The sequence below is a fragment of the Oncorhynchus gorbuscha genome, linkage group LG14, assembly GCF_021184085.1.
Source record: "Oncorhynchus gorbuscha isolate QuinsamMale2020 ecotype Even-year linkage group LG14, OgorEven_v1.0, whole genome shotgun sequence".
NCBI lineage: Eukaryota > Metazoa > Chordata > Actinopteri > Salmoniformes > Salmonidae > Oncorhynchus > Oncorhynchus gorbuscha.
In genome coordinates, this window is record NC_060186.1 from 20,652,157 (window position 1) to 20,670,850 (window position 18,694).

Below are 18,694 nucleotides of genomic sequence, written 5' to 3' on the forward strand. Positions count from 1 at the left end.
TTTTTCTGAACCGTCTCAGTGCAGCTCCTTCCAATAGGGCGCTTTCCCTTTAATTCCCAATTAAATACCCAGTATCAGCTGCGCAAAAGGGGGGGTTGTGATGGAGACGTGCATGAGGATGTGTTCAACCCTCAGTTCCGAAGCTTCTCTATTCCGTTTGTTTTGTTGCCGTTAAACGTGTGTTTTGTAGCCTAAGAGAGTTTACCCAGGATCGGATCCACTCTTTGCGTCCCTGGACTACACCTCTCCGTTCTTCGTGGCCTTTCTCCGCTGGAGATCTATTGGCGGATCGGATTGTCTGACTGACCGACTGACTACCACCTTTTTGTATACGGTATTTCATTTGTTTGGATGTGATGTATACTGTGATTTGTGTAGTTAGTGGTAGTTGAGGACTTAATTAAGAGTTGATCCGCTTTAAGGTTCTGTGGTAAAGTAATTGTTATATTGATTGTATGTTTAATACTGGGTTTACGCTTCACGGAACGAACGGACAAACATCGCGTGACAAAAGTCACTTGAGTTCACTGAACTCCTTTACCGGGCAGGACTCTTTTTAGGCCCGAGGTACAGGACATTTCTGGAGGAACCAGAACTCATTGTGTTATATTATTATATGTGTGTGTAATCATTGATGTTGTTAATACAACCCACGCAACAGAATATAATTGTTTTTTAAGTTATTTTCAATGTTTTAAGGGTTTATGAAAAGTTTATTTCCATCCTGACTTTTACATACGTCCTTTGTATTGGTGTAGACTTGACGGACCAGATGGGACTCATTCCCACCCAAACTAAAAGGAGAAACTAATGTTTTCTCTGGTAGGCACAACCTACCTGGCACCCCTATAAATAATAACCTCAAGTCAAAACCGTTACATAAAAAATGGCACCCCAGATGGGACAGCTCAACATTGAGAACTAACCAAAGCAAATATTTTGTGTGGAATTAAAACAATGGATTCACCCCAAGATAATGTGCTCATCCATGTCATACCTGTCAATGGGAATACACAGGGCCATTCTGACCATCAAGCTGACAATACAAATCATAATGTGAATGGAGATAATGGAGTTGCTTTGGGCCAGAGCCCTGGGAATCTGAATGCTCGGCCTGAGCCACAGGCCACAGGAGGTCTAACCAGTTACTCACTTATTGACATGGATCTGTGTGGAAGTACTGAGCTAGCCCTCCTCTGACACCCAACCTTCCTCCATTGTCGGGGTTATCTCCAGAGGTTGTAGTCTTACAACTTCAAGGTGACATCCTTGATATTCGTCGGACTCAACAACATCTCCAAACTCTTATCCACCATAATTTCAAATGTCTGAGGAAAGAGCAACAACAGAGTGCAATGGAATTCAGAAACTCACTGAGCACTCTAACCCACATGCTGACAGAGCTCAGTGAGAGTGGAAGACGGGAAATTACTGGTGCCATGGACAGGCAGTTTGACTACCAACGAAACCAACTCACTGCCACTCTCCAATGGCGCCTGCAACATCACCACACTGAGGTCCTCAAGGATGTTAATTCTGTTTTTTCTCCCATGGTTAACACTGTAGGCCACTTGCAGAGAGAACTCTCTAATTGTGTTAAAATGTTGGATGACGTGTCTGTGGACATGGCCTCCATTAGGCACAACTCCTTACACAGAGTTTCTCTGGTGTCCACTTCTGTTCAGACCACTGAGGGTCAAGCCGGCACCTCTGAACAGCCAAGACAAGGCCATGCTACAGTCATCACTGTCGATGGACTGGTTCGCTTGGGACAGCAGTTTGAGAAGGACAGAGAATGTCAACAGCAATATGACCAGAGAAAGAAACAGACACTCAAACAGTTGCCCAAGACAGACTATCAACAACAGCCAGAGTCTCCAGCCAAGACCTCTCTCATGTTCTGTTGGAGATGTAGCCAAAAGGGACATTCTTCAGCTACATGTCCAAGACCGTATCAAGTAAACCCTTCCAGAAACCACAAATCACAACAGGCCAACACACCTAACTCTCTTCGCAGCAATGACCATCCTTCTCTGGGTGCTTTAACCAGAGCTGAAACCCCAAGAGTCACTGCCTACGCCCCCCCATCGACATCCCCTTCCTTTCAGTTAATACCGCACCAATCAGAAGCTAAAAAGTTACATGATTGGGGTTCAAATGTGGCACTCTTCTCTGCCGTTGCTCCGGTACCACTTACCCTTGATAATCCTTCTGACGATCTCCTTTTACAGGCTGTGAGAAGAGCTCAGCTGGAACAGCCAGAGGAGTTACGGCTGTGGAAACAGCTGCAGAATAATGCTGATGTATGTACTTCAAAGCTAGGACGCACCGGGCTCCTGAAGCACAAAATATTCCTTACACAGGAAATGCCGATCAAGCAAAAGCCATATCGTTTGTCCCCAGCGAAGCTAATCATCCAAAAGGGACTCATAAATGATATGTTAGCACAAGATATAATAGAACGTTCCTCCTCTCCCTGGGCTGCTCCTGTTGTCCTCATCCCAAAAAAGACTGGTGGTCTTAGATTTTGTGTGGACTATAGGAAGACCAACAATGTTTCTCAGACTGATGCCTATCCTCTTCCTACCATCCATGAGATCCTGGAGTCATTGTCTGGCGCTGTTGTGTTCACTACCCTTGACCTCAATAGTGGTTATTGGCAGGTTGAGATGGACCAGGAAAGCAAGGACAAGACTGCTTTTGTCTGTGCTGAGGGCTTGTTTTCCTTTAAGGTGATGCCCTTTGGATTAAAGAATGCCCCTGCCACTTTCCAAAGACTCATGGAGATTGCGTTAGGTGAGCTCAAAGGGAAGATCTGTTTCGTCTACCTGGACGATATAATTATCTACTCTCAGAACAGAAAAAGACACTTTCAAGATCTTCAAGCAGTGTTGGACAAGCTACGAGAAGCTGGTCTGACCTTGAATATGAAGAAGAGCAACTTCTGCCAAACCTCCCTGAAGTTCCTTGGCCATATTGTGTCTTTCGACGGCATTCATGTGGATTCTGAAAAGACAAAGGCTGTACAAGACTTCCCTGTGCCAACCACACTCAAGGCCCTTCAACGGTTCCTTGGTATGGCTGGATGGTACCATCGGTTTGTGTCGAACTTCTCCCAGGTGGCAGAACCCCTCAACGCGTTGAAGCGAAAAGGAGCGAAATTCCAATGGACGGCAGAGTGCCAGACCTCCTTTGAAACCCTGAAACGACATCTCGTCACACCTCCCATTTTAGGTCATCCCAACTTTGATTGCCCTTTTGTTGTTTACACTGATGCAAGTGATGTTGGACTTGGTGCTGTCCTAGTCCAACAGACTGGACTTGGCACTGAAGAAGTGCTAGCGTTCGCCAGTCGGACATTGAATGGAGCAGAACGGAACTACTCCACAACCGAGCAAGAGTGCCTTGCAGTTGTCTGGGCTTTGGAAAAGTGGAGGTACTACTTGGAGGGTAGACACTTCACTGTGGTCACTGACCATTCCTCCCTTGCGTGGGTGTTCAAGACCAACAAACCAAGCACCAAACTCATAAGATGGGCTCTACGGTTGCAAGAGTTCACCTTTGCAGTGGAATACAGGAAAGGAAAATACAACACTGTTCCAGATGCCTTGTCCAGAGCTCCTGCTTGTGATAATGGTGGCCCACATCTTACATGTGCTACTGTCCTGTCAAGCAGTCGAGACTCGCCCAAAACGGACTTTCCCATCTCTGATGAGGCCATATGGAAAGCCCAACAGGATGATCCAGAAGTACAGGCTTTGTACCAGACTATCCTGGAAGATGGAGAAAAGATGGTCAATCCTACCACAAAGCTGACCATCATGGAAGACAAAGTCTACCGAGTTGTACAACTACCTCACAGAACACTCTACCAAATGTACATACCTGAAACTCTACGCCTTCAACTGCTTCAACATTTCCATGAAGACCCATTAGCTGGTCATTTGGGCAGGTTCAAAACCTACAAGCGGTTGCAAGCGTTACTGTACTGGCCACATCTGAGCATGGATGTGAAGTCACACATCCGAAACTGTCAGGTTTGTCAAATGTACAAACCAGAAGGTAGAAAGCCTGCTGGCATGTTGCAGCAAACAGTGGTTACCCGACCTTGGGAAATGTTAGGAGTGGATTTGATGGGTCCATTTCCTAGAAGCTCCAATCAGAATGTATACATGCTTGTTTTTGTTGATTATTATTCAAAGTGGGTGGAACTCTTTTCCCTGCGTCAGGCCACAGCAAGGACCGTCTCTAACATCCTTACGAAAGAGATCCTGACTCGCTGGGGAGTGCCTGATTACATCCTGTCTGATCGAGGTTCCCAATTTGTCTCTGATCTCTTTGAGGAGACCTGCCAAAGATGGAACCTGAGGCAGAAGTTGACCACGGCCTATCACCCACAGACCAATCTCACTGAGAGAGTAAATCGAACCTTGAAGACAATGATTGCTTCCTATGTAGGGACCCAGCACAAACACTGGGACAAGCACCTTCATGAGTTTCGATTTGCCCTGAATTCTGCTGTGCAAGAGTCCACTGGAGTCACACCTGCAGAGCTGAACCTAAGTCGTCCTCTCCGAGGACCCTTGGATATGGTGCTACAGCCCCAGCAGCTTACTCCAGACGCTGCTTGCTATGACCAGGTAGGCCATCTCCATGACTTGAGAGCTCTTGTCTCAAAGAACATGATCCAGGCTCGACTCAAGCAGAAGAGAAATTATGATAAGAACAGACGAGACATGCAGTTCCAGCTTCGTGATCGGGTGTGGCTTCGCTCTCATCCTTACTCGAAAGCTGAACAATTCTTCTCGGCCAAGCTCGCTCCTAAATGGCAAGGACCATATAGGATTGTGGAGCAGATGGGCCCTTTGAACTACCGAGTGGTGAAAGAGGACACAGGTGAAGATATGCGCATCGTCCATGTCTCACGCCTTAAGGCCTGTTACCCCTCGGCTGAGGAATTGGAGGCGATTGAGCGCCGCAAGGTCCTGGATATCTTTGAAGAGGATAGTGAGGATACTTTTCTCGGATTCCCAGACCCAGAAGTCTCGCACCTTAAGGCCTGTGGCCCCTCAGCTGAGGAGCGTGAGCTCCAAAAAGTAATGAATATTTTTGTAGAGGAAAGCGATGAGGAGACCTTTCTCGGTTTCCCCGACCAAGATGTGCCTTCCAGGGCAATGGTCGGCTTTTTCCAGGGGAGGGGGGTGTGTGACGGCCCTGAATTTTTCTGAACCGTCTCAGTGCAGCTCCTTCCAATAGGGCGCTTTCCCTTTAATTCCCAATTAAATACCCAGTATCAGCTGCGCAAAAGGGGGGGGTTGTGATGGAGACGTGCATGAGGATGTGTTCAACCCTCAGTTCCGAAGCTTCTCTATTCCGTTTGTTTTGTTGCCGTTAAACGTTTGTTTTGTAGCCTAAGAGAGTTTACCCAGGATCGGATCCACTCTTTGCGTCCCTGGACTACACCTCTCCGTTCTTCGTGGCCTTTCTCCGCTGGAGATCTATTGGCGGATCGGATTGTCTGACTGACCGACTGACTACCACCTTTTTGTATACGGTATTTCATTTGTTTGGATGTGATGTATACTGTGATTTGTGTAGTTAGTGGTAGTTGAGGACTTAATTAAGAGTTGATCCGCTTTAAGGTTCTGTGGTAAAGTAATTGTTATATTGATTGTATGTTTAATACTGGGTTTACGCTTCACGGAACGAACGGACAAACATCGCGTGACAAAAGTCACTTGAGTTCACTGAACTCCTTTACCGGGCAGGACTCTTTTTAGGCCCTAGGTACAGGACATTTCTGGAGGAACCAGAACTCATTGTGTTATATTATTATATGTGTGTGTAATCATTGATGTTGTTAATACAACCCACGCAACAGAATATAATTGTTTTTGAAGTTCTTTTCAATGTTTTAAGGGTTTATGAAAAGTTTATTTCCATCCTGACTTTTACATACGTCCTTTGTATTGGTGTAGACTTGACGGACCAGATGGGACTCATTCCCACCCAAACTAAAAGGAGAAACTAATGTTTTCTCTGGTAGGCACAACCTACCTGGCACCCCTATAAATAATAACCTCAAGTCAAAACCGTTACAATGTGTTATTTCATAGTTTTGATGTCTTCACTATTATTCTACATTGTAGAAAATAATACAAATAAAGAAAAACCCTTGAATGAGTAGGTCTTCTAAAACATTTGACCGGTAGTGTATATGTATTTATATATATATTTCCTTCCTTTATTTATTTTCCCCTAACCCTACCATCCTTCCCCTAATTGGAGTAAACTAATGGAGAACAACACTTGGGCTTCTACTTCCAGCTTATACATACTATGCATTTTACAGACACAGTACATTTTACAATAGTTATCTTTTGTTTGTTTTCAGTCCCATCCTTCAGCTACCCTCAACCCCTCCCATCTATCCCCGAAGACCATCTGATATTGATTTCTATTTGCCATATATTCTCCAACTGTGCTGTTTCACAAAAGTTCTGAACCTGAACTCGACAAAAAAAGAAATGTCCTCTCACTGTCAACTGTGTTTATTTTCAGCAAACTTAACATATGTAAATAGATTTGCCAGTTCTTGCAAGTTCCCAGACATGTCTGGGGGGAATGGCCCTAGCCCTCACCCTCCGATCCAACAGGTCCCAGACGTGCTCAATGGAATTGAGATTCGGGCTCTTTGCTGGCCATGACAGAACACTGATATTCCTGTCTTGCAGGAAATCAGGCACAGAATGACCAGTATTGTTGGTTGCATTGTCATGCTGGAGGGTCATGTCAGGATGAGCCTGCAGGAAGGGTACCAAATGAGGGTGGAGGATGTCTTCCCTGTGACGCACAGCGTTGACATTGCCTGCAATGACAACAAGCTCAGTCCGATGATGCTGCGGCACACCGCCCCAGACCATGACGGACACTCCCCCTTCAAATCGATCACGCTCCAGAGTGCAGGCCTTGGTGTAATGCTCATTTATTCGGCGATAAACGCGAATCCAACCATCATCCCTGGTGAGACAAAACTGTGACTCGTCAGTGAAGACCACATTTTGCAAGTCTTGTCTGGTCCAGCGAATCTGGGTTTGTGCCCATAGGCGACGTTGTTGCCGGTGATGCTTACAACAGGCCTACAAGCCCTCAGTCCAGCCTCTCTGTCTATTGCGGACAGTCTGAGCACTGATGGAAAATAAGAATATGTTCTTAACTGACTTGCCTGGTTAAATAAAGGTTTAAAAAACTTTTTTTTTTTAAATGGAGGGATTGTGCGTTCCTGGTGAAACTCTGGCAGTTTTTGTTGCCATCCTGTACCTGTCCTACAGGTGTGATGTTATGATAATTTCGTTATCAATGTTCATAAACTTCAAGTAATCCACTCAGTCTGCAACCCAGAGTTTGTAAGATTCTGGTTGAATGAAACAGACATGAGTCCCAGCTTACAATAGTCAAAATGTTTATTCACGAGAGTACTCTGAAGTCCATTATACAAAGACTTCCATTTTATACCTTGCTCCTTACTTACGCACATACTTCCACACAAACAGTAGGTAACCTGCGCACATACATACACACAAACAGTAGGTGAGTTGTATCCTTCTCCATAGTTCTCACCACTGTGTATCACTACCCAGCCGACAGTTCCATTCCGCCGAGATTAGGGAAACCTTGAAAGTACTCCCTGTCCTATCATAAGTTTCTCAGAGTTCTAGCCAGGTCGGGTCAAACACAGTTTAATTGTTCTCTGTATTTTCTTAGGCACACGTATTTCTCTCCCTTACAGGTCTCTACTGAGCCTAGTTGGACTTACATTTAATACTTCAATTATTCCTTATACATGCTACATAAACTATAATCCCCCCCTTAGGTTTCAGGGTAGAATTATTTAATCATTATCTTTAAACATATAAATTATTTTATCAATCCACCCTTAATGACTAAATAATACACACTGTTATATCAAACACTATATGGAAAAATAAATGTTATACAAGAATAAACCAAACCAATACCTGTATTTACATTCAATACTCATCAATGACTGTTCTAGGCCTATGTCCAATTATATCTCTTCCTGTTAGGATTTTCATCATAATCTTCATGAAAGGAACCGTCTGTCTAAACATTGAAGATAGTCTCATCTAACATTGGCTGCTCGTGGTTAAAAGAAACGGAGCCATCTCCTAGGCCTGGAGATCTGTATTCGTCCTCCCACTGGTCGGAGCTCGGAATCGGTCCGTATCTCACCATCTGTTGCGTCATTGACCTCTCCAGAGTCCTGGAAATGAGACCTTGCATACACGGAATCAAACAACAGCCACACAATTTCAACACAGTCATACAGGTGAAGGTTGCCCACAACACAGTGATTATGACATTTTTCCATTTCCCAAACATACTGTCAAACCAATTTGTTAGAGAATTATCCACCCCAGAGTTCTCTGCTAATTTGTAAGCTAATGTGGTTAAACCAGCCAGGGCCTTGGTCACTGATCCATCTGGAGCTGTGTTATCAGGGATAAAAGTACAACATTCTGATCCGAATATCACACACACCCCTCCCTTCTCAGCCAGTAGCATATCCAATGCTATTCTATTCTGCCCTACCGTCAAACTAGTTGCAGCTGTTTGTTCTGCTAACCATTTTATCGCATCTCTAGTATAGTTGATGAAACACTGTTGGTTATAGTTTTATATCATTTATCCAATCTACATTTGTCTTGAGAGTTGACCACCAGAAGATGCTTGATTCCAATCCAGCTAATATCTGATTTTTAACTTTGAACTCATCAGGCACCCCCTTGGAACCCCAATGCTATCAATGTAAACTATTGTCAAAGGATCCTGACGGAGCACTCCTTATCTCTCTTGGCACTAGGTCTTTGTCTGATAAGGGTGAAGGGCATGCCTAACTGTACTAATGCACAAATACCGGTCCAATTTGTAGGCAGGTTAGGCCACAGCTTCATACCTCCACACAACCACCAGACATCCGCTCTAGGCCTTTTTATCTTTCTAAAGTCCTCGGAACTCAACCTGCCAGTCAGGTCCCTCATCGTCTCGTAGGTTGTAACATTTTCTGTTCTATTGCATGTTCTTACTTCCCCTACGTTCCTTCCGTGTGTGTTGTATCGAGCCATACAATAATGGTTTCCTCCTGCAACTGTGAAAGGGGGAAGTCTGGATGTAATGTGCACATGGGATACAGATAATGCAGATCAGTGCAATTGTCATTGTCTGGCTTCCCTGCCTTCATGAACAGCTTTAACATACAGGCCATTCCCCTGGCTGAATTAATTCCATTGAGTGGAAAGGGGATGGTTGTCAACTGAGGTTTGGCTGTGACGCAGGCATAACATTCTTCTTTAGCTACTGATCTAGCTGTATACTGAATCCATTCCAACCATAGGTTGGAATCCCCAAACCCAGTCTCCACCTCAATCACTTCCTTAGGATCTTTCGTCTGAACTATCCGCACCGGTCCTTGGCTCTGGATGACTACATCCGTATTGTCAGGGGAACTGCTTGGACTCTGACTGGCCGTAGAACTATCACCGGCTCTAACCTCTGCTACCCGGAATGGTACCGTAGTGTCGACCGAAACCTGGTCAAAACCAACATACCATAACCCGAGATCCTCTTTCTTTATATTTCTAATGGATAATTCGTACCTTTATGCAATACCTCCCTTGCTCCGGATTACAGTCAAAAACCTTCACCTTTACTATACTCAATCTGTTTCCATATTGGGTGTGTGGATTTACATAGCCTTCTCTCTCTGTGTGAGCTATGACCTGATTCCATGAATTACACGGGGACCTGCACAGATATCTTCCATAAAGGCCCATAGTTCTAGACTGCCAAGTGATCAGAGACCCCATTTGGTCTACATAGAACTCACCTTAGACATCCATTCCTTGCTCTACTCTCACTTCCTTTTTACCCAGATTAACCTTTATACTTATTTTACACCATAATTTGCAAATAAATTCATTAAAAATACTACAATGTGATTTTCTGGATTTTTTTTCTCATTTTGTCTGTCATAGTTGAAGTGTACCTATGATGAAAATTACAGGCCTCTCTCATCTTTTTAAGTTGGAGAACTTGCACAATTGGTGGCTGACTAAATACTTTTTTTGCCCCACTGTATCTAAACAATGACTTAGGTAGTATGGGCAACTTATCCTTGTACCAAATCTCTTCTGAATCCCTCTATTCCTGTCTTAGGATGTGTGAGTCCTTCTAATGCCCAGCGAGCATGAATAACTCACCTATTCTTTCCAGTAGGCGAAAATATAACCCCTACTCAAAGAACGTTCTGTCTTACCTCTATCGTAAAATTAAAACACATTTTTCAACTTCCTCTTCTCTTTCAGCTTCACACTTATGAAATGTCCAAGACTTAAAAGTCACATGCTACATAAACTATAATCCCTATTTTCAGGGTAGAATTATTTACTCATTATCTTTAAACATATAAATTATATTATTCACGCAGATGAGCAGGGACCCTGGGCATCTTCTTTCTTTTGGTGTTTTTCAGGTTCAGTTGAAAGGCCTCTTTAGTGTCCTGAGTTTTCATAACTGTGTCCTTAATTGCCTAGCATCTGTAAGCTGTTAGTGTCTTAACAACCATTCCACAGGTGCATGTTCATTAATTGTTTATGGTTTATTGAACAAGCATGGGAAGCAATTTTTAAACCCTTTGCAATGAAGATCTGTGAAGTTATTTGGATTTTTACAAATTATCTTTGTAAGACAGGGTCCTGAAAAAGGGACGTTTCTTTTTTTGCTAAGTTAAACATAAATATTTTTAGTCCCACCCTTCAGCTCGCCTCAAGGGCCTTTCTGTATAGAGTAGACGGAAACCAGGATGCGATGTGTGCCTCTTGTCATGGCTCAAATGCCCCCAACCACAGGGAGAGATAAAAGTGCTGAAGCAACTCAGGAGAGCTCCATAGACTAGCCTCGAAGGCCTTTCGGTATTTAACAACTCTCTAATAGCAGGATGTACTCTGTGCCTCTTGACGTGCTCAAATCATAGAGACTTATCCCTTTTGGTAAACCCTTAATAACAAACAAAGCAGTTATTCTAGTCGACACAGTATTCTAAGTGAATGAAGGAAAATACAACACACTCACAATCAGAGAGTAGTGAGTTCAGTTTTTTTCAGCATAATAGCTGTCAGCACAAAAAAAATAGTTATTTTCCGTAAGCAATATTTTGAACTAATGCAGGGCACAATGACTCTTTAATACCCTCTACAGGATTGGTGGGTCTCCCATGGGACATTTGAGCTAATGCGATTAGCATGAGGTTGTAAATAACAAGGAAATCAGGCACATTTGTGTAGTCTTGATACACAATTTCTAACAGATATGCAAAGGTTCATTGGATCAGTCTAAAACTTTGCACATACACTGCTGCTATCTACTGGACAAAATCGAAATTGCACCTAGATTCCTAAGTCATATATTGGCCTTTCTCTTGCGTTTCAAAGATGATGGTACCAAAAAAAAAATAAACACGTTTTTTTCTTTGTATTATATTTTACCAGATCTAATGTGTTACATTTTCCTACATTTATTTAACATTTCCACAAACTTTAAAGTATTTGCTTTCAAATGGTATCAAGAATATGCTTCAAGTCCTGAGCTACAGACAGTTAGATTTGGGTATGTCATTTTAGGCAAAAATTCTTAACTATCTGGTATTTCCAAGTGCTAGGTTGGCCTTGGTCAGGGAACAGTTATTTCAGGAGTTCAGAAGTTTAGACATTCTTCCAAACCCAGCACACTGGGAGAATAGCCTACTCACACCTCTTAATATAATGAGAGCTGATGGAGGTTCTTAAGGAATCCTTGAAAAACAACAATTGGTTCAATCATGAAATGGCTGCTTTTGTTTTACCTCATTAAAGTCTTTATTGCCCACTGCTCTCCTCCACTGCTCTCCTCCACTACCCAATTTTCTCTCTCTCCAAGTTTATAACCCTCTCGCTCTTTCTTTCCCTAACTTCCCCCCCTCTTTTTCTCTCTGCCTCTCTCACACACCCCCCCACCCCTCTCTCTCTCTCAACCCCAACACCCCGCTCTCTCTCCAGGCCACGGCACAGTAATTCAAATTGGTCATTCGATTTGGAGGGTTCTTCTTTTCTTATGATCCAATTTGTAAGCATTACCAATGGAGTGAATGTGAAAATGGATTCCCAATTTATTTTTTTACCTTTATTTAACTAGGCAAGTCAGTTAAGAACAAATTCTTATTTTCAATGACAGCCTAGGAACAGTGGGTTAACTGCCTGTTCAGGGGCAGAACGACAGATTTGTACCTTGTCAGCTCGGGGGTTTGAACTTGCAACATTCCGGTTACTAGTCCAATGCTCTAACCACTAGGCTACCCTGCCGCCCCGATGGTGGTGATTTGCAGGAAGTGTAATGATATAAGTGAAAGGAGGGTTGTGATTGGTAACGTTGCCTACTATGCCGATTTCTCTGTATTAAATGGGCCATAACTTTAAAACTAGCAGAGATCCAACTCTGGAACTTTGATATACCCATAGACACCTTTACGTTTTCCAAAATGTTGTTACGTTACAGCCTTATTCTAAAATGGATTACGTTTTTTAAATCATGAGCAATCTACACACAATACCCCATAATCAAAAGTGAAAACTGTTTTTTTTTATGTTTGCAAATTTATAAATATAAAAAACAGATACCTTATTTACATAAGTATTCAGACCCTTTGCTATGAGACTCGAAATTGAGCTCAGGTGCATCCTGTTTCCATTGATCATCCTTGAGAGGTTTCTGCAACTTCATTTGAGTCTACTTGTGGTAAATTCAATTGATTGAACATGATTTGGAAAGGCACACACCTTTCTATATAAGGTCCCACAGTTGACAGTGCATGTCAACAAAAACAAAAACAAGCCACCGAGACAAGTTTGCATTTTGGGTACCACAAAACATCTGCATTATTGAAGGTCCCCAAGAACACAGTGGCCTCCACTATTAAAAGAACAAATTCTTATTTACATTGACAGCCTAGGAGCAGTGGTTTAACTGCCTTGTTCAGGGGCAGAGCGACAGCTTTTTACCTTGTCAGCTCAGGGATTTGATCTAGCAACCTTTTGGATACTGGCCCAACGCTCTAACCACTAGGCTACCTGCCGCCCCTTAAGTGGAAGCAGTTTGGAACCACCAAGACTCTTCCTAGAGCCGCCCGGCCAAACTGACCAAAAGCGGGAAAAGGGCCATGGTCAGGAAGGTGACCAAGAACCCAATTGTCACTCTGATTAGTGCTCTAGAGTTCCTCTGTGGAGATGGGAGAAGCTTCCAGAAGGACAACCATCTCGGCAGTACTCCATCAATCACGCCTTTATGGTAGAGTGGCCAGACAGAAGCCACTCCTCAGTAAAAGACACATGACAGCCCGCTTGGAGGTAGACAAACGACACCTAAAGACAAGATTCTCTGGTCTGATGAAACCATGCTTGAACTCTTTGGCCTGAATGCAAAGTGTCACGTTTGGAGGAAACCTGGCACCATCCCTACGCTGAAGCATGGTGGTGGCAGTATCATGTCGTGGGGATGGTTTTCAGCGACAGGGACTGGAAGATTAGTCAGGATTGAGGCAAAGTACAGAGAGATCCTTGTTGAAAACCTGCTACATAGTGCTCAGGACCTAAGACTGGGGCAAAGGTTCACCTTCCAACAGGACAACGACCCTAACCACATAGCCAAGACAATGCAGGAGTGGCTTTAAGACAAGTCTTTGAATGTCCTTGAGTGGCCCAGCCAGAGCCTGGACTTGAACCCAATCGAAAATCTCTGGAGAGACCTGAAAATAGCTGTGCAGCAACGCTCAACCATCCAACCTGACAGAACTTGAGAGGATCTGCAGAGAAGAATGGGAGAAACTCCCCAAATACAGGTGTGCTAAGCTTGAGGCGTCATACCCAACAAGACTTGAGGCTGAATACTTATGTAAATGTAATATTTCAGTTTTTTATTTTTAATACATTTGCTTTTTAATGCCTTAATACATGTGTGTAGTTTGATGAAGGAAAAACAAACATTTAATCAATATTAGAATAAGGCTGTAACGTAACAAAATGTGGAAAAAGTCAAGGGGTCTGATACGTTCTGAATGAACTGTATATATTATTTACAACAATATATTGAAACATTTGCCAAATACATGGCAGTTTATTCGGAAAATACATGTTTCTATTTTTCTATTTTAATATATTATTGAAAATATGTGTTGTTATTGAAATCAAAATACTACTCATATTACAGAGCAAGCGGTAAAGCTTAAGGGAGGCTAAAATGTCAGAAATATGCCAAGTTTGATTCATTATTTCTCAATTGTGTTTTTAGATACAAATTTCAAATATATGTCAACAATATGTCATTTTTCTGCGTTTCGTGAGTAATCACTCTATAGTGGGAATTAGGAAACCAACGGTGCCACTATGTTGTAACTCACCATGGCACCACACTTACAGTTAATAATAATAATAATATATGCCATTTAGCAGACGCTTTTATCCAAAGCAACTTACAGTCATGTGTGCATACATTCTACGTATGGGTGATCCCGGGAATCGAACCCACTACCCTGGCGTACTACCCAGTTGAAGTCGGACGTTTACATACACCATAGCCAAATACATTTAAACTCAGTTTTTCACAATTCCTGACATTTGATCCTAGTAAGAATTCCCTGTTTTAGGTCAGTTAGGATCACCACTTTATTTTAAGAATGTGAAATGTCAGAAAAATAGTAGAGAATGAATTATTTCAGCCTTTATTTCTTTCATCACATTCCCAGTGTGTGAGAAGTTTACATACACTCAATTCGTATTTGGTAGCATTGCCTTTAAATTGTTTAACTTGGGTCAAATGTTTCAGGTAGCCTTTCACAAGCTTCCCACAATAAGTTTTGGCCCATTCCTCCTGACAGAGCTGGTGTAACTGAGTCAGGTTTGTTGTTCTCCTTGCTCGCACACGCTTTTTCAGTTCTGTCCAAAATGTTTCTTTTGGATTGAGGTCAGGGCTTTGTGATGGCCACTCCAATACCTTGACTTTCTTGTCCTTAAGCGATTTTGCAACAACTTTGGAAGTATGCTTGGGGTCATTGTCAGTTTCGAAGACCCGTTTGCGACCAAGCTTTAACTTCCTGACTGATATCTTGAGATATCAGTCAGTCTGGCTTTTTTATGGCGGTTTTGGAGCAGTGGCTTCTTCCTTGCTGAGCAGCCTTTCAGGTTATGTCGATATAGGACTCATTTTACTGTGGATATAGATACTTTTGTACCCGTTTCCTCCAGCATCTTCACAAGGTCCTTTGCAGTTGTTCTGGGATTCATTTGCACTTTTCGCACGAAAGAAGGTTAACCTCTAGGAGACAGAACGCGTCTCCTTCCTGAGCGGTATGACGGCTGCGTGGTCCCATGGTGTTTATACTTGCGTACTGTTGTTTGTACAGATGAACGTGGTACCTTCAGGCATTTGGAAATTGCTCCCAAGGATTAACCATACTTGCGGCGGTCTATAATTTGTTTTCCTGGGGTATAATTTGTTTTTCTTTTGATTTCCCATGATGTCAAGCAAAGAGGCACTGACTTTGAAGGTGGGCCTTGAAATACATCCACAGTTCACCTTCAATTGACTCAAATGATGTCAATTAGCCTATCAGAAGCTTCTAAAGCCATTACATAATTTTCTGGAATTTTCCAAGCTCTTTAAAGACAGTGAACTTAGTGTATGTGAACTTCTGACCCACTGGAATTGTGATACAGTGAATAATAAGTTAAATAATCTGTCTGTATACAATTGTTGGAAAAATTGTGTCATGCACAAAGTAGAAAAATGTCATGCACTACTTTGTGTCATGCACTACTTTCATGCACTACTTTGTGTCATGCACAAAGTAGATGTCCTAACCGACTTGCCAAAACTATAGTTTGTTAACAAGAAATTTGCGGAGTGGTTGAAAAATGACTTCTAATGACTCCAACCTAAGTGTATGTAAACTTCTGACTCCAACTGTACATCAATTAGAGGAATTAGGCATTGTGATTGTGAATAAATCGAAGCAGACCATTGTGTCAGAGCTGGAGTCAGTTCCATGTCAACTCGACAATTCAAGACTCCATTCAGGAACGGTATCCAAATAGAGTTGTAACTAGAATTACTCTATTTGAAAGTACATTTCACTTTTGAAATTTCTAAATTGAATCTCGATTCATCAGATTTGTCAATTTGAGAATTTAAATAGCAGCTAAGAACAGTCAAATTCTGTGTCTGTCTGTCTGTCTGTCTGTCTGTCTGTCTGTCTGTCTGTCTGTCTGTCTGTCTGTCTGTCTGTCTGTCTGTCTGTCTGTCTGTCTGTCTGTCTGTCTGTCTGTCTGTCTGTCTGTCTGTCTGTCTGTCTGTCTGTCTGTCTGTCTGTCTGTCTGTCTGTCTGTCTGTCTGTCTGTCTGTCTGTCTGTCTGTCTGTCTGTCTGTCTGTCTGTCTGTCTGTCTGTCTGTCTGTCTGTCTGTCTGTCTGTCTGTCTGTCTGTCTGTCTGTCTGTCTGTCTGTCTGTCTGTCTGTCTGTCTGTCTGTCTGTCGCCCTACCAGGTAACCTGTTGGTGATAGCATTCGTGAGTTACTTTGGTGCAAAGCTGCATCGGCCCAAGATCATAGCCATGGGCTGTGTACTGATGGCCATGGGAACATTCATCATCGCTCTGCCACACTTCCTCATCGGACGGTGAGGTTTTACTGACTTTTATTTTGAAGGAGGATTAACTTACAATGCTTGCGTTTCCAGCTTCCTTTTCAAATAAAATGTTATCACGTACACATATTTAGCAGATGTTATTGTGGGTCTAGTGAAATGCTTTTCTGAATGCACTTGTGGTACAGTAAGCTAAAGCTTATCTGAATATGTGTAGTGTGTGTGCATGTGTGTGTATTCTAGTCTGAATCACGTTTCCAGTTATCCTGTGTTTAAGGGAAATGCCAGTCTAAAGTGCATTCAAAAAGTATTCAAAAAAAAAAATCACATTTTTTCACAGCTTTATTCTCAAATTTATTAAATCTTGGTTCCTCATCAATCCACACCCAATATCCCATAATGACAAAGCAAAAACAAGTTTTTAGAAATTTTTGCAAATGTATAATAAAAATAAAAAACGGAAATATCACATTTACATAGTATTCAGACCCTTTACTCAGCCTCGAGTCTTTTTGGGTATGACGCTACAAGCTTGCCACACCTGTATTTGGGGAGTTTCTCCCATTCTCCTCTGAAGATCCTCTCAAGCTATGTCAATTTCAATGGGGAGCGTTGCTGAACAGCTATTTCAGGTCTCTCCAGAGATGTTTTATTGGGTTCAAGTCCAAGCTCTGGCTGGTCCACTCAAGGACAATCAGAGACTTGTCCCGAAGTCACTCCTACGTTGTCTTGGGTGTGGGCTTAGGGTCGTTGTCCTGTTGGAAGGTGAAACTTCGCCCCAGGCCCTGAGCGCTCTGGAGTAGGTTTTCTTTGAGGATCTCTCTGTACTTTGTCTGTTCACCTTTCCCTCGGTCCTGACTAGTCTCCCAGGCCCTGCTGCTGACAAACATTCCACAGCATGATGTTGCCAATACCATGCTTCACTGTAGGGATGGTGCCAGATTTCCTCCAGACGTGAGACTTGGCATTCAGGCCAAAGAGTTCAATCATGGTTTCACCAGATTAGAGAATCTTGTTTCTCATGGTCTGAGAGTCTTTCATTTCCTTTTGGTAAACTCCAAGCGGGCAGTCATGTAACTTTTACTGAGGAGTGGCTTCTGTCTGGCCACTCTACCATAAAGGCCTGATTTGGTGGAGTGCTGCAGAGATAGTTGTCCTTCTGGAAGGTTCTCCCATCTCCACAGAGGAACTCTGGTGCTCTATCAGAATGACCATCGGTTCTTGGTCACCTCCCTGACCAAGGCCTTTCTCCCCTGATTGCTCAGTTTGGCCAGCTCTAGGAAGAGTCTTGGTTGTTAAACTTTCGATTTAAGAATGATGGAGGCCACTGTATTCTTGGTGACCTTCAATGCTGCAGAAATGTTTTGGTACCCTTCCCCAGATCTGTGCCTCGACACAATCCTTTCTCTGAGCTCTACGGACAGTTCCTTTGACCTCATGGCTTGTTTTTGCTCTGACATGCACTGTCAACTATGGGACCTTTCAGTGCCTTGCAAAAGTATTCATCCCCCTTAGCGTTTTTACTATTTGGTTGCATTACAACCTGTAATTTAAATAGATATTTATTTGGATTTCATGTAATGGACATACACAAAATAGTCCAAATTGGTGAAGAGAAGAAAATCATTTGTTTAAAATATAAAAATGTAAAAGTGGTGCTTGCATATGTATTCACCCCCTTTGCTATGAAGCCCCTAAATAAGATCTGGTGCAACCAATTACCTTCAGAAGTCACATCATTTGTTATATTGGACACAGGTGGACTTTATTTAAGTGTCACATGATCTCGGTATATATAAACCTGTTCTGAAAGGCCCCAGAGTCTGCAACACCACTAAGCAAGGGGTACCACCAAACAAGGGGAAATATGACAACCAAGGAGCACTCCAAACAAGTCAGGGACAAACTTGTGGAGAAGTACAGATCATGGTTGGGTTATAAAAAAATAT

At 42.7% G+C, this 18,694-nt stretch overlaps 1 protein-coding gene across 5 annotated transcripts in view; it reads left to right on the forward strand.

Moving 5' to 3' along the window:
• The window catches only part of LOC123994621 (solute carrier organic anion transporter family member 1C1-like), a 78,790-nt gene that overhangs the window by 42,445 nt on the left and 17,651 nt on the right, over nucleotides 1-18,694 (forward strand). For 3 of the 5 annotated variants that reach the window (XM_046297448.1, XM_046297449.1, XM_046297450.1), the window contains one exon: nucleotides 16,646-16,778. In XM_046297448.1, coding sequence (XP_046153404.1) covers nucleotides 16,646-16,778 — 133 coding nt within the window. Of the gene's footprint in view, nucleotides 1-5,500; nucleotides 5,555-16,645; nucleotides 16,779-18,694 lie in introns of those variants that run through there. The other 2 variants (XM_046297451.1, XM_046297452.1) reach the window with 2 other exon arrangements.